Source organism: Coffea arabica, chromosome 2e, assembly GCF_036785885.1.
Source record: "Coffea arabica cultivar ET-39 chromosome 2e, Coffea Arabica ET-39 HiFi, whole genome shotgun sequence".
In the NCBI taxonomy this organism is placed as follows: domain Eukaryota; kingdom Viridiplantae; phylum Streptophyta; class Magnoliopsida; order Gentianales; family Rubiaceae; genus Coffea; species Coffea arabica.
Window position 1 is genome coordinate 14,635,681 of NC_092313.1, and position 15,685 is coordinate 14,651,365.

Sequence of the window (15,685 nt, forward strand, 5' to 3'; positions counted from 1 at the left end):
ACTTTTCATTCATTTTTTATTCTTTCAGCCATTCTTGATTAGGCATCAGCCACTAGCAAGAGAATTTTCCAATCCCCCATGATGGATTACTTTTCTCCTGTTTGATCTTTTCTATATTCCTTGCCTTTTATCTCCTTAGCATGTTTACATAATGTGGCGAAAATCAGTCGTGAAGACCTCCCTCGCATACCCTGTGATGATGCAACTTTGCATGCGATGAGCTTCTGGCTTTGTCTAAAAGATGTGGAGCTCAACTCATCCAAAATAAGTTGCTTTTTCATTTGTTTCATAACTCAAACGGATTTAATCATCTCAAACGTAGTCAAACCAACATCTCTTGAAAAGTTAAATACTTGAGTTTTGTTGTTTTCATGAACTGTATACAATTCAAAGGCATACCTACCAACTCATGTACCAGAGCCATCTGGGAGACAAGCTGCGAATTTCAGATTAGGAAGAGATGTTTTTCTACCCTTGAAATGCCTGTGGCAGAGTACCTTTACCATTATTAAATGAAGACCAAAAAGCCAAAACAGACTGAGTACTTCATGTTAGTCTAATGTTGTTGTGTTTAAAATGAAAAAAAAAAAAAGGTCAAAAGTATCTGCGGTGTTTTCATCCAAACCACGGATTAGATTAATATATACTCTAGTTCAATTGGGCAATTAAAAATTAGAGGCAAAGAGGGTCAACTGTACAGCACCAAATAAGCTACATTGCCAAATATCCAAAGGTGATTAGTGAACATCAAGTTGTTTGGTTATGGCTGTTATAATTCGAGGATGGAATTGTTAAAATACTCACTCAAGTTGTTCGACAATTTGGAATTGATTCAGCAGCCTATTTATTTAATAACAAGAATAATAAAAGAAAAGGAAAAGACATTGCAAGAAATGAAAGTTTAGGATTCCGCTAGAGAAGCAGCTGATGGGGTTGGCACTAGTAAGGTTTCATTGGGGATTTGTTTTTGATGCAAATAGATGCGAATGTCAGGTCTTGATGTACACTGACATGTAAAATGATACTCCATGTAATCTTTATGAATACCTCATTGTATCTGTCAATGTCGTCTTCTGGAGTCAAAGCTGAATCGGGCTATTCCCAAACTCAGGCATCTAACCTTAACTTGAGCGAAGATCGAGCAATTCACTGTCCGAACTAGGATCAGGGGATTTTTTTTTCTGTCAATCGATAACTACTATACTATTCTTACTTCTATTCTAATTCATATCTAAGAAAGGGCCAAACTGGATCAAAAGGAGTTTAAGAGTGAATAGTTTCGTCTCTAGATAAAGGGGTATACCATTACACATCTTTGAATTTCACTGCAGCAGCAGTCAGGTTTAAACTTCAAGTTTCACTTGGTAACCGCACTCACCTAAGGTGAATTGGCTAGGGTCGATTGATTTCTTGACCAAATTAGCAAGGCAAGATGCAGAAGGGAGTGATTTTTATTACCATTGTCTAAGTTGCAGAAGGGAGTGTTTCAAAAAAAAAAAAAAAAAAATTGCAGAAGGGAGGCCTGGGCGAGACAGAGGCAGTGAAATCAAGAAACGGGGCGGGAGGATGAGCTATTTGCGATTTGTCGCATTTCAGCAGTCCTCGTGCGCTTACTGCCGCATTTCAATGTAATAATGTACCCTGCCCCTGTGGCCTGTACCGAACCACCCGAGTCTGAGGCTGGAGCTGGACCTCTCGCCTCTCGGGCGGCGAGCAGGAAACTACCCCATTTGGCCAGAAAATTACGTTGTTTCCGTAATTACATTTTTCTATTATCTTGTTTCCTCATATATATCAAATCGCTGCAGTAATTTTTCTACAAAAAAATCTTAGAAAATGCAATCCAAACAAGGCGTTTTTAAATTCGGATCGGATCGACCGGTCCGATCGGTCGAACCGAAAAATCGACCAAAACTTCGATTAAATCAAGTTAAAATTCGGGTTTGATCGGAAAAAAATCGGAAGAACCGTGGTGTTAAAGCTTTTTTTTTTAAAAAGTTCAAAGCATTTTCAATATTATGTTTTAACCCCTAGGTTGTAAAAAATTATTAATATACCTCAAATATTGCTTACATTATAAATATTGATCTAAAAGTTTGGTGTTATTTTTCAATCAAGTCCATAATTTTCAATTCTAAACTTGTTAATGTTTATTGAATAATATAAATTGCTACTTGATCATTCTAATTTCTTTATATTTTCTTGTTAAATATATTTAAAATATCAAATATATATGAATATACCTTTATTATTATTAACATACTTTTAGATATTTTACATACGATATTTTAATTTTTAAATAATTTTTATTTATGATAATTCAATTCCGATTGAATTCATTAATCTCTGACCCTTGAATTCGATCGAGTCGATACTCGGTCCGATCCTAAATACATAGGCAGGAAAGGAAAGTGGCCCCCGGGGACTGGGGAGGGAGTTTATACAGTTTTACTAAGGGGGCGTTTGGTAAGAGGGTATCGGATTCGGGGAATGGAATGAACCCCATAAATGGTGTTTGGTTCACTGGAATGGGAATTGAAATCTTGGAATGATTTCTAAAAATTTGGTGTTTCTCCATTCCCAAGTATTTTGGTGGGTTTTGTCCGATTCCCAAGTTTGATTCCAAGAAACAAATCCAATTACATATTATAATTATACAATGATATAATTAATATTTATATTTATTATATTTATTATATATTATAATATATACATATATATTATATATTATATATTATAATTATAATATTAGTACATTATATAAATATATATTATAATTATTTAGTTAAATATAATTATATTTATATAATATATATTATAAATTTATTAATATTATGTAATAATATATTTATAATATATATGTATATTTATAAATGCATATTATATGTGCATATGATTATAATATACACATGTATATAATATTAATAAATTTTATATTTATATTTATATTTATATTTATTATTTTAAATACAATAATATATAATAATTACTATATCTAATATTAATATGCATTATACTTATATAAAATATGAGTACAATTAATATTTATATATTATATAATTATAATTATATATTTATTTTATAACGTTTGTATAATTATAATTAATTATATATATAATATTTAATTTAATTAGTTACAAACTTATAATAATGATGTTATTGTATTATATAATTATACATTATAATTATTTAGTTAAATATAATAATACTTATATAATATATATTATAAATTTATTAATATTATATAATATTATATTTATAATATATATGTATATTTATAAATGTATGTTATATGTGCATATAATTATAATATATACATGTATGTAATATTAATAAGTTATATAATTATAATAATTATTATTTTAAATATAATAATATATAATAATAACTATATTTAATATGTAATATATATTATATTTATATAAAATATTTGTATAATTAATATTTGTATATATTATGTAATTATATATTTATATTTAATTATATATATAATATTTAATATAATTAGTTACAAACTTATAATGATAATATTATTATCTAAATTTACTAATACATTTATACTAATATATTTAATTAGTGAAAATTTCTTATATCTCATTTACAAAGAGTCAATAATTATCATTTACGATGTGGTTTATAATATATTTATTATATTCCATTCCGAAAGAGTTGACGAACCAAACATCAACTATAGTAATGATACACATTCCAGGTACTTGAACCAAACAAATATATTGGAATGAATGACCTCATTCCAAACCCAAGATATCCGATTCCGAATCCGAATCCGATTCCGATATGCGAACCAAACGCCACCTGACACTTTTACCTAAGACCATTGCGAAATCGGCGTAATAAGTGGGGCCACCACTCTAGGTCAACAGAGGCTTTGCCATCACCCGTGTTACACCTTCGCTCCCCACGTGTACACCACGTTTGACCTCCACTTGTCTTTTCCTTGTTTTCTCGGACTGAATATTAATGAATACTCTACTACTACTACCTGTCAAGTTCGTTCTTTTTTTCATCAGAATCTTTGCGCGAATTACTGCAAATTGATGTGCGTTTATCTCTTCGTTTGATAGATTCCATCAATGCTGAAATCCAACAGCTTTGTGTCTGGAGAGGCAAAGGATTATTATAGCGGAGGAGGAGGAGGAGAACTAATTGACCTTTTTGATTGGTGGAATGAAATTCAAGAGTCGGAAAAATGGCAGCGGGGAGTATATTACACTCTTTCTGCGTCTTATGCATTGGTTTCCTTGGTTGCACTGGTAAGACTGATAATAACATTCTTTCTAATAACAATTTAAACATAAGTCTATGGTTTCAATTGCATTTCTTGAATATGGCAGGCACTCGGGGGGTCCGAGATAATTTTTTGCTTCCTTTCTTCCGTTGTTGAATGTGTAGCAGTTTATGTTGCCCCTCTGTTTTCCCCTCTTCTGATTTTATGTTTGGTTGGATTTTTCTGTTTTTCGAGACACTTATTTGAGCCTGTGGAATTCAGATTTTTTTTCACTGTTGTCTAAACCAGGAAGCGGATGATTCCTGAAAGTTGAAAAGAAACAAATTTTGGACTCAAAACATGTATTTGGTCTGGGAGATGATATTCAACGACTCCCTCATTTTGTTCTGTGGGTCTAGAATTAGGCTGAATTGTTGCTCGGTTGATCTCCTAGTCAAGTGATGAATGAGTTGCTCTCGAATCTGCATTTTCCATCTTCTGAAGTTTGAAAGTTTCTCTGTTTTCAGATTTAGTTGTTACTCGATTGCCATTTCATTCTTAATTTGTTTCCAGGTGCAACTTATTCGCATTCAGTTAAGAGTACCTGAATATGGTTGGACAACACAAAAGGTTTTTCACCTGATGAATTTTATTGTGACAGGATGTAAGTTTTGCTTTTTCTTTCTACCTGGAATCGCTTCTTGTTAAATTTGTCTGACTCCTTAAACTTTATTGAACTTTTGGCAGTGAGAGCCGTCCTGTTTGGATTTTACAGAAACGTGTTTACCATCAGAACGAAGGTAATTGTTGTGCCCTTAATTTCAGTTTGTTTCGTTTCTGTTTTGTAGTCCTGTCCACTGAGGCATAAGCTTTTCAAGTATATTGTAAAATTGGTTGATGGTTAGGGCCCCTTCAGATGAAAATATGAACATGGTCAGGGGCCCTTCAGATGAAAATATTTACAAGGACCTAGATAATCAAGCTTAAGTCTTTACCTGAAAGGAAACAAACCTTTTCTGGCGTAGGACTGTTAATGATTCAAATGTTTCATTCTTATAATGGACATTCGTTGCATCCGGTCTCTGAGTTTCATTCTGTCCTACACTTCTAATGCTTGTTCGTCTACTTTAGCAAGTATGAACCACAAGTGAAAAACTGTGGCTCTTGAAATCTTTTGAAATTCTTACTCAAAGAAAATGTGATGAACAGGCACTTGAATTGATACTTTTGGAACTTCCAGGTCTGCTGTTTTTCTCAACATATACATTACTTGTTCTGTTCTGGGCTGAAATATACTATCAGGTACTTTTGCAACAGATTCTTTACATGGTTGTGAACCTACTCAAGCAAGTTACTGGCTGTACTTCTTTATTAATTTGCTTCAGGCAAGAAGTCTTCCCGTTGATAAGTTTCGACCCACATACTATATAATTAATGGTCTTATCTACCTTCTCCAGGTAACAACATCAAGTTTTGATGTTACCACTGCCTTAATTCATGCTTTTTTTTTCCTGACTTTTGACTGTTCTAATCAATTGTAGAAATGCTCTGGTGCTTTGTAGGTGTGCATCTGGATCTATGCAAGAGTCAGCCAGACGACAACTGCAGTTCAAGTTGCTCGGCTCTTTTTTTCAGGTGAGTATATATTTTCTTTTTTCCAGGTGAGTACATATTTTATTTTGTTGATTGCTGGATTATTTGTTTGCTGATGCATTTTTTAGGATGTAACATTTGACTTTTTACAGTTCTCTCTTTTTCTGCTGCTCTGGGATTTTTGATATATGGCGGAAGGTAATTGCTTGCTTGACTGTAAAATATTGTCTTCAGCCTCATTTAGTTATCTATCGGAGTACCCCCAAGATTTTTAGCTTGCTTAGCTTTTCCTGTTTAGGTTATTCATCATGCTGAGACGCTTTCCCATACAATCTCGAGGCCGTCAAAAGAAACTGCAGGAGGTTTTAGCTTGCAATTTTGTGTTCTTTATAGCGGCTATTTACAAAATGTTGCTACATTTATTCCAAATTAAATAAATATTGATAGTTTTATTTGGTTTCTCTTAATATAGAAGCCCGTTTCTTGAGAATCCACTTTAGAGTTTAGAGTCAACCTCCAAGATATCAACTTTTCCCCTGCTTGCTTTTCTTTTCCATCTTCTTTTTCAATTCACACAACACTCGGCACCCATTTGGTACGCAACAGATCCACCTTAACTGATCCTAATAATTCAGTAATTATTGACACCTATGTTTACACGAATAGTTTGGAAAACTTGGGGCCGTTCTTTGGACTTAATGATTGCAAAACATACAAAATGAGAAGTGAATTCACAAGTGAAGTAACATGGGGGCTATTGGCATAAACCAGCAGGTCCAAAGCCATGAATCAGGATGAAATAATGTTTATAGTTGAAAAGGATTTTGGGTTTTGGACCCCAAAAGTGTATTATGTTTTGGTAGTCCGTGTTTGTCGTTTGAAAGATTAAACTGGCTGTAAAGATGCATGTCGAATCTTCATATGCTTTGGGAAGATTGTGGCTTGATGATCTGTGGGGATATTGGTGTAAATTGTGGAAGTAGGAGAGAAATAATAGTGACCCTTCTTTATAGCGTCTCTTTTATGGATAAACTTCAAATACGGCAAAATGAATGAGACTATTTTATTTAGACTTGCAAGGTTTGTGGTCTTGTTCTGCATCTTAACTTATTTTAGTGATTGCAGTCTTGAGTTATATGCTATGGTGAAGCAGTAGTTAGTTACCAATGCATTGCCTCTCTACCAGGGTGAAGTGAATGTTGATGCTTGACGATTCTTCTTGGCAGGTTGGATACGTGACATGCATTTGCTGCGCTTGTTTCTTGATAAGATGCGTTATGGTAAGTTGCATGATCTATTAGACTATAAAACATAGCCATATCCAAACTTCTATTACCATGTTAGTGTACAACATCTTCACTGAAATATTACAGGATGCTCTTTCTGCCTTTGACGAGGATGTTGATGTTGATGTCCTGGACCATCCGGTCCTCAACCTTTTCTATTACATGGTACAATTTGCATATTTCTGTCATATGATTCGTGTAATATAGCATCTGTAACCTCTCAGTCAAGTAATTAAAAATGCGCTTACACTTGGTTCTGTTTACGAGTTTGTCAATAGCTACTAGAAATGGAGTATCCAAAGCAGCAGCTGGATACGCCCACTAGAGCACTCAATGGCCCCTGCTGATTATATGTTGCCTATGGGTTTTTTTTCAGATGGTGGAAATTGTGCCATCTGCAATAGTGCTTTTTATCCTACGGAAGTTACCTCCAAGACGTGTATCGGATCAGTATCAATCTATCCGCTAAAGCCCTTTGATTTTCTGATAACCTGGAATCTGCAATAAGAGAGAACGTATATAGAGTGAATAATTTGAAATGACTGCAAAGCTTTTGATTATCTGCCCTTCAACACAGCACATCTGCGGAACTTTTCATCTGTACTTTCCCACATACATTGCAACTCAGCAAAATCAATTGAGGCCGAATCCACCTCGCACTTTTATTCTGGTTGGAGAGTCTAATTGCCAGCGTAGTCATACTCCTCCTTGTTGGATCCCTTTCTTTAATCTTTTCACAAATTGAAGAGTCACTCCTAAAAGCTTTTCTGATACTAGCGTTTTAAATTAAGGTCTTTTGCACCTTTTTTTTTAACATTTCTATTCAGCATTGATGGAGGCCATTGGCTGCTTGCTTTGGTCTTTAGATTCTCTGTTTCTCATTTTTTACCCAGAGACAAAAAAGAGGAGGGGGAAAGGGACAGTTAATGCATGGTTCTATCCAGGTTCTGGCCACATGCTCTACGGGATGCGTATTTGTGTAGGTCAAGCCCCATTTGCTTTGAAAATATTGTGGGAAGAAAGATATAATTTGAAGAGGGCACTAAATTTTCGTTAACAGTAGAAGGATGCAGATGGAAGTAAACTTGGAAGCTGGAGGAAGAGGTATGGCAGATGTACTAGGATTAATATACGTATGGTTCTATGAATCTCGAACATGATTGGCTCCTGCATGGATAGGAAGGAGCCTCGCCGCAGCAGCGGTAGAAAATAAATAGGAACGACAGAAAGTAGTCGCTATTATGAATAGAATAGGAAAAGACTTCTTGATTAACCAGGAGTCTTGGACACTTGAGAATTTCACTTTGTTCATCCGAAAGCACCTATGCATAAGAAGCTAGATTGAACTTATTTTATTCTATTTTTTGCGTTAACAAACTCACCAGTGACCATCAAAATGGAGGGTGACAGAGTTAAATTTGTTGCCCTAATGTTGGTTTGCATGCCTAGTGCTACCCATGCATGGGGCTGGCCTTGGCCCTGGTCTCCTTGGTGGCAGCCGCCATCACCAACACCTCCTCGATCCTCGCCACCGCAAACCCCAGCTCCTCCTCCTCCAAGGCATCCACAACCGCCACTCGCACCTCCTCCAAAATCACTACCACCTTCTCGTCCTCCAAGACAACCACCACCGACTCCCAGAGCTTCCCAGGATCCCGCTGACTGCCAGGATGCATTGACATACGTGGATGGTTGCATAAGAGATCTCATAACTTTCTTTTTCGAGAAAGATGGTTCTTCAGTCGGGCAAAATTGTTGCGACGCCATCTCCGAGCTTTCAGATGATTGCTTTTCCGAAGCGTTCGCGGGCTTCAGTGACCCCAAGTTCATTAAGAGAGTTAGGGACTATTGTGCTAGCCAATTTCACGTCTGACTCTCGATTCATTATGCTTCTTGTTTACTTATTTTCCTATGACATTAATTTCGCATCTCTATTGTCATGCATGATTTAGTTAAAACTAATCATGCTCTCTCTTCAATGCTTTATGGTCCAGCAAACATGAACCATCAGTTTTAATTTCTTGCGATTTGTATTAAGCCAATTTTGCATTCTGAAATCTTGGATTTCTATGATATACTGAGTGTTTTGAGTTTCTAAGGAGAACTTTCGGTTCTCTGATGCGAGATGCCAATGTGGGGTTAAGCAAAAGAAATATTTGATACAGTATATATTTAACAAATAAACCGCTAGATTCCAGACCAGAGTGTAGTGGCGCAGTTCTAAATCACAAAGACAAAACAACACATAATCACACGAAAGCTGAGGTAATACAATAAAGTGGGAACTATATGTTCCAGAGCATCTGGAGACAAAACGCAATTCAGTGCGCTGAATCGACCCTTAGTTTTTGTCAAATGTGATTTCTCAAAATGATTATTTTTATGATTCAGCAAAGTTGGCTTAAACTGGCAATCTTTTTTTTTTTTTTTTTTTTTTACGCCTTAAACAGGCAGTCAATTTATTATTATTTTTTTTTTTACACGCCTTAAACAGGCAGTTGTAGTACTACTACATGAGCAATTATAGTACAACTACAGAACGGTAGATTAGTATATTTAGCTTTAGTGTCTGTTTGATAACATAAAAAAGTGCTGAAACTGAATTCATTTAGACATTCAGATGTTTTGGGTGTTTGATAAATAAAAATTTTTCTGCTGAACTTATTAAGTGGTGCTGAATTTGTATGTATTTTTTTCAGCACAAGAATCGTAACTGAATGCTTAATTTGATAAGAATCAAGAGATTTACTTCAATTACTTTATTTTATCTACCAAATCTATCCTTGTTTGTTAATTACATTCAAAATCCTTATCTAATTAAACAACTTAATATTTTCTATCCAAAATCCTTATCTAATTAAACAACATGCCATTCTCTGTTTAATGGCTTTCTACTTCTATTTTTTCCCTATTTAATGACTTTTTTACAATTTCTCCATGCTCCTCACATCTGTCTACTCCTTATTTTTTTTCCATCTTTCTACTCTTTCATAATTTTGTCATTTTTTTCCTCCCAATTTTTTTTATTGCTACCGTACTCACCGATCTCAAATTCATTATTTCCAAGGTAAGTGACATTGATTATTTGTTGTTTTGCTTCAACATTTTTCCATTGAAGTAATTAAATTTCTAAATAATTTGGTATGAATTTAAAACTTGTTTATTGCAGCTTCCTTTTGCTTATATTTGGACTTTTCTTATCAAATTCTGATTTAAAAAAATATTTGCACCGATATTTGGACTTTTTCATAATATATTTATTCTTTTATATTACTTTGATTTAAAAATAAATATTGTCATTTTCATACCTAACAATTTTAAGCTAATTAAATCATAGGTTCCATTTCCTTTTTGGATTAAAAGATAGAAGGGCAAAATTGTACAATTTAGCTTATTAAGCATTAAGTTATAAATGTTTATCAAACAGTATAAATATGTTCAGCATTAAGATTCAGATATTCATATATCTTTTTTCAGTGCTTAATATTCAGCAAATTAATTGTTTCAGTATTCAGCATTCAGAATTCAGAATTCAGATTCAGTTTTATCAAACGGAGCCTTAGACTCCAACAAATCTGCAGCATTGCTCTCATATAGCAAAGATGCCACAAAATGTCTCTGCATAATACTGGTAATGTTTTGTGACTAATACTACAAAAAAGAATGTTTTACGTAGAATACATTTTCCAAATAAGGGTAAATGGCATTGATGAAGTTGCACACTACCGTGTTCCTTCTCCTTTTCCTACAACGTTCTTAGCAGTTCATGGCCAAGATTTGATAAAAAAAAAAAAAAAAAAGTACTATGATTTAGATTTCATCTTGTACCTTATTTTTTATATCGTGAGATTCACAAAATTTTTGTTCTATAGTTACACGTTATTGAAAGTGATTTAGGTTGTGTACAGATAGAATTACGCCATGTGCATGTTGCATAAAACAGCCCGAACGTTTTCTTGGTAACCGTTCGGCCCCTTGAATAGGTTCTGTGCTTGAACCTGAAGTCAATCGGTGCAAGGCTCTATTTGAAGAGTACTGGGAACGAAGTCAAAAGAGGGCAAGGGCCGACCTTAGGAGCTAGGAAGAAAGGAGAAAAGAGACCTTCTTTGGATCTGGAAATGGGCAAGCCCCGCCTCTGAAGGCCAACAATTAGCATCCAGCAGTCAAAACAAGATAAACAATTCTTTCTTTCTTTCTTTCTTTCTTAGTAAAGCAGAATACGTGCTGTAGATTGCACGTATCAAGGTTAAATTGTTGAAACCCAACAAAAAACAATTGTTGAAACCCCCCCCCCCCTCCCCCCCCCCCCCAAAAAAAACCAAAAAAAAAAACCAAAAAAACAAAAAAACCAAAAAAAAAAGTCAAAGGATTACTTTACCACTTTAGCAGTTCTTGCTCTCCGGCATGTACAATGATTCGTAACATTTTTTGTTTTGAAAGTAGAAACAATTCATGCATCACAATACAAGAATAACAGGACTAAACCACCTTTCACAAATAGGGACTCAACTTATTTTTCCTGAAAGAACAAAAAACAACTAAAAGGGTCAAGTGCCAAACCTGATGCCTGCGTGCCTGTATGCCAAAGATGCAAAGCTAAAGTCAACAAAATTAACCTTGTAAGCGTAGCTCTAGCTCAACAGCCCTACGGAAAATCCTTTGTTGCGTCTTTCACTCTTTCCAGTCTTCTCAGACCATTGGGACTCTCTCCTCCTAATCTCACTTGATACTATCAACAGCTAGAGTTAAAACCCCCTAAAACCCATCAATTAAATAAAGGGAGACGGAATTTGATTTTGAATTGAAGAGTAAAAAAGAAAAATAATAGAGGAGTTTTGGTATCTTGTAGATGGTCTCCAAGTAATGGGTGCCACGGGTTCCAAGCTCGAGAAGGCCCTCGGAGACCAGTTTCCTGAAGGAGAACGCTATTTTGGCCTTGAAAATTTTGGGAATACTTGCTATTGCAACAGTGTCTTGCAGGTTTTTATTTCTTACATAAAAATTCTGTCTTTTTTCTTTCTCTGGAATTTTGGTTTCTTCGAGTTTTGAGCACTTATTTCGTTCTTGTTGTTGGTCAAAGTTTCTATTTTTGGTTTGAACTTTGATTCATTTGCGATGATGGGCTTGGTTTTTCTTGACTTTCCAGTGGCGTATCAAGATTTTATATTTGGATTGATTTTTTTTTAATCATTAATGGTGTTTATTTTTCTGCTTTTTTTTGGTTTTTTTTTGGGGGGGGGGGGGGGGGGTTGCTGGTGATTGGATATGCAGGCGTTATACTTCTGTGTACCATTTAGGGAACAACTTTTAGAGTATTATGCAAATGGGAAAACTCTAGGGGAAGCAGAAGAAAATCTCTTGACTTGTTTGGCAGAATTGTTCTCGCAGGTATGGTGTATTTGCTTGAAAATTGATTAAATCTACTTTCAAATTGGTGTTTGTTTCCGCTCATACTTGTACGCATTCTTTTCTGCTATGCTTTCCGATATATATGTATATATATATATATATATATATATATATATTGCGGTCCTCAAACATTGCTGTGATTTGACCTTTTGTTATGTCCTACAATCATAAGTTCAATGGCTGTGATGAGTTATCCTTTGCAATTTGTCTGTGTTGTACAAGAATAGCTAACAGTAACTTCCTTCAGAAAGCTGCTGTCTTTGCATGTACGAGGAGTAAAAGTATGTCCTTTGTGTTGAACACAAAGATGTATAGCTTCATGAACATGAGACTACATGGTTCGATTTTTTTGTGAACGTTTTTGGATCTATTTTCTTGTACAAAACACTTTGTTTGGTTGTGAATATTCGTAGCACTCTCTTGTGAAGATTGGCCCCAGTAAGTCCTAGATAAACTGATTGTTAGTACTTACACCTTCCCCAAGATCACATTTAATTTTTATTGCATCTTTTCTGCTTCTTGATACTTCAACTGGTTGTCGATTACTGTGCCCATAATCCCTAATTTAATTGCTCTATTTCATGATTTGGATGATAATTTAGGAGTTTTGTGTGCATACTCTTTCGAGTCCAGAGTATTGACTAGAAAGGTACATGTCATGTCAGTCTTGCTGCTTATGGTGAACATTTAATTTGCCAACTAAATGTTCCTTATCAAAGAGGAAACTTCACAATCAGAAGATATTTTTTTAACTGAATCTGATTTGGTTAGACACTTGGTGGAATCTTTCTTGTATTACTGTTACTTAATTGAAGGGTTGGTGTAAGTGGAAAAGCTATTCTATAACGTCCTAACTTCAAAAGGCAACCAAGTTTTTGCTTGCCGAGCAAAGTAATAGCCCAGTTAAATTAAGAGAGAACTAGATAAGGAGATGCCACACATTGGACATGCATGCATTGAAGGATGTATTGGAGGTCAAACTGGGAGATCTGTCAGTTCTACAATATATTGCACAACACTCCATAAGTGATGTTTATTTTAGATAACTCTGTTGTGCTTTATTTAAATACATAGTGATAATATTGATATTTCGAGTAGAAATTGCAACTTTAGGTTTTAGGCTCTAATGAATATCTGAACTTTTACCCCCAGATAAGTTCACAAAAGAAGAAAACAGGGGTCATTGCACCAAAGCGTTTTGTTCAGAGAGTGAGAAAACAAAATGAACTTTTCCGTGGCTACATGCATCAGGTATATCTTATGATCTAATTTTTTTGTGTTTACATTACATTGTTATGCAAGTATTCAAAAAACAAAAAAAGAAAAAAAAAAAAGATATGCAAGTATTCAACCAGTCTTCACTTTTTTTTTGTTTTGGTTGGGGGGGGGGGGGGGGGGGGAAGGGTTTAAAATTAACAAGTGAAATCGTAGTTGTTGTCTATCTATGCATAAATGTGTTTTTTCCTGAATTTCTTAAAAGGTTATTGAAACATTGGCAAAATGCTATGCTCATCGAGCCACAGCTCATATCAATATGCCTGATCTTTCTTGATTTTAAGAACCTTTGGTAGCAATACATGCTGTACAAGCTAATTAGATTGAGTCTATGGTAAGCCATACATGTTTCAGAAGCTAATAATATGAACTTTGATAAGGTTGAGATAATCTGACATTGGGATAGGAAGCTGAAGTATGCTGAACTGTATTGAGCTAGTCATTCTGCACTCAATTATTTTTATTTTCATGTATACAATTGCGTCTCCTTCCTTTGTGTGGCTTTGTTTCTTATGATATATGGAGAATGTTATATATTAGATATCCTTCTACGTATCATGTACTTTTGTAGGATGCCCATGAATTTTTGAACTTCTTGCTCAATGAACTTGTTGATATACTGGAGAAAGAGTCGCAAGCAGCAAAATGTCCACCATCTCAGGAAAGGATTGCTAATGGGCAGAATAATGCTCAGTCAAATGGTGTCAAGGAGCCACTGGTTACCTGGGTACACAAGAATTTTCAGGTAATGCTCTTTTATGTTCCTCTGATGCTTCCCCTAGTTTCAATACCATCGTTGATAGGAAGAGCATGTGTGATCCCTGAGGACATTTGTGCATGATTTCCATTTGTTCTATTTGTCCGCTGATACTAGATGGAAAAAATATGAGGTTTAATTTTTAAGTCACTGGGGTGTGTGTTTATCTAAAAATTCAGCGTTTAGTCCTTCAAAGGGGAGATATCTTTGTACTTTTCCTTTTTCCTCTGCACTGATGGCTCGCACATTGTTTGTTATTTGTTCTTGTTCAGGGAATACTTACCAATGAGACAAGGTGTCTAAGGTGTGAGACGGTTACAGCAAGGGATGAGACATTCTTTGACTTGAGCCTTGATATTGAACAGAATAGTTCTATCACTAGCTGTCTCAAAAACTTCAGTTCCACAGAAACCTTGAATGCGGAGGATAAGTTTTTCTGTGACAAGTGCAGTAGGTAGGTCTCTCTGCTTGCTTTCTTTCATTAAAAGAATCCATGCAATACGCAATAATGTGTTCCATTCTGCAATTTAGCCTGCAAGAGGCTCAAAAGAGGATGAAGATTAAAAAGCCACCTCAAATTCTAGTCATCCATCTGAAGCGTTTCAAATACATGGAACAACTTGGTCGATACAAGAAGTTGTCCTATCGCGTAGTGTTCCCTCTAGAGCTGAAACTGAGCAACACTGTGGAAAACGCCGATTCTGAATACTCTTTGTTTGCTGTTGTCGTTCATGTGGGGAGTGGGCCCAACCATGGGCATTATGTTAGTCTTGTAAAAAGCCACAACCACTGGTTGTTTTTTGATGATGAAAATGTGGAGATGATTGATGAGTCGGCTGTTCAGACTTTCTTTGGATCTGCTCAGGAGTACTCAAGCAATACGGATCATGGATACATCCTCTTCTATGAGTGCCTTTCTTCAGATGAGAAGAGCTGATGAAAGGGCATCTAATCAAGTGACTATATACTTTTGCCGTTTTATAGCAAAGTGTTTTCTGTCCTCTACTCATTTGATCTCCTTTTGTTACCCATCACGCTCAATCGGCTCAGAGACTAGATGCTTGTAGAGTGGATGTTCGATGTATACCGGACAACTATTTGTCGCAATAAAAACAAGTGCAAATCTTGATACAGGAA

The 15,685-nt window shown here is 35.2% G+C and overlaps 2 protein-coding genes across 7 annotated transcripts; both read left to right on the top strand.

The window, feature by feature from the left end:
- Window positions 1–3,989: 3,989 nt before the first annotated feature.
- Window positions 3,990–8,457, top strand: LOC140036701 (tobamovirus multiplication protein 1-like). 5 transcript variants are annotated; one of them, XM_072079146.1, is made up of 11 exons: window positions 3,990–4,274; window positions 4,802–4,892; window positions 4,976–5,028; window positions 5,438–5,468; window positions 5,531–5,685; window positions 5,791–5,863; window positions 5,974–6,019; window positions 6,120–6,183; window positions 7,048–7,101; window positions 7,195–7,272; window positions 7,484–8,457. In XM_072079146.1, the coding sequence occupies exons 1-11, from the start codon at window positions 4,095–4,097 to the stop codon at window positions 7,574–7,576; spliced, it is 918 nt and encodes a 305-aa protein (XP_071935247.1). In that variant the 5' UTR covers window positions 3,990–4,094; the 3' UTR covers window positions 7,577–8,457. The 5 variants fall into 5 exon arrangements, with proteins under 5 accessions (XP_071935247.1, XP_071935252.1, XP_071935248.1 ...); XM_072079147.1 differs by having other exon boundaries at window positions 3,991–4,274; window positions 5,546–5,685; XM_072079149.1 differs by having other exon boundaries at window positions 3,992–4,274; window positions 5,438–5,530; window positions 5,614–5,685.
- Window positions 8,458–11,564: 3,107 nt separating this feature from the next.
- On the top strand, window positions 11,565–15,685 carry LOC140036702 (ubiquitin carboxyl-terminal hydrolase 3-like). Of its 2 annotated transcripts, XM_072079152.1 has the most exons (6): window positions 11,572–12,087; window positions 12,379–12,495; window positions 13,669–13,767; window positions 14,363–14,536; window positions 14,821–15,002; window positions 15,080–15,685. In XM_072079152.1, the coding sequence occupies exons 1-6, from the start codon at window positions 11,971–11,973 to the stop codon at window positions 15,483–15,485; spliced, it is 1,095 nt and encodes a 364-aa protein (XP_071935253.1). In that variant the 5' UTR covers window positions 11,572–11,970; the 3' UTR covers window positions 15,486–15,685. The 2 variants fall into 2 exon arrangements, with proteins under 2 accessions (XP_071935254.1, XP_071935253.1); XM_072079153.1 differs by lacking the exon at window positions 12,379–12,495 and having other exon boundaries at window positions 11,565–12,087.

Coding starts and splice junctions, on each gene's coding strand:
- LOC140036701 (XM_072079146.1), top strand. CDS start 4,095: ATGCTGAAATCCAACAGCTTTGTGTCTGGAGAGGCAAAGGATTATTAT. Junction 6,020..6,119: donor TTTTTGATATATGGCGGAAG/GTAATTGCTTGC, acceptor TTTCCTGTTTAG/GTTATTCATCATGCTGAGAC. Junction 7,273..7,483: donor TCAACCTTTTCTATTACATG/GTACAATTTGCA, acceptor GTTTTTTTTCAG/ATGGTGGAAATTGTGCCATC.
- LOC140036702 (XM_072079152.1), top strand. CDS start 11,971: ATGGGTGCCACGGGTTCCAAGCTCGAGAAGGCCCTCGGAGACCAGTTT. Junction 12,496..13,668: donor TGGCAGAATTGTTCTCGCAG/GTATGGTGTATT, acceptor TTTTACCCCCAG/ATAAGTTCACAAAAGAAGAA. Junction 14,537..14,820: donor GGGTACACAAGAATTTTCAG/GTAATGCTCTTT, acceptor GTTCTTGTTCAG/GGAATACTTACCAATGAGAC.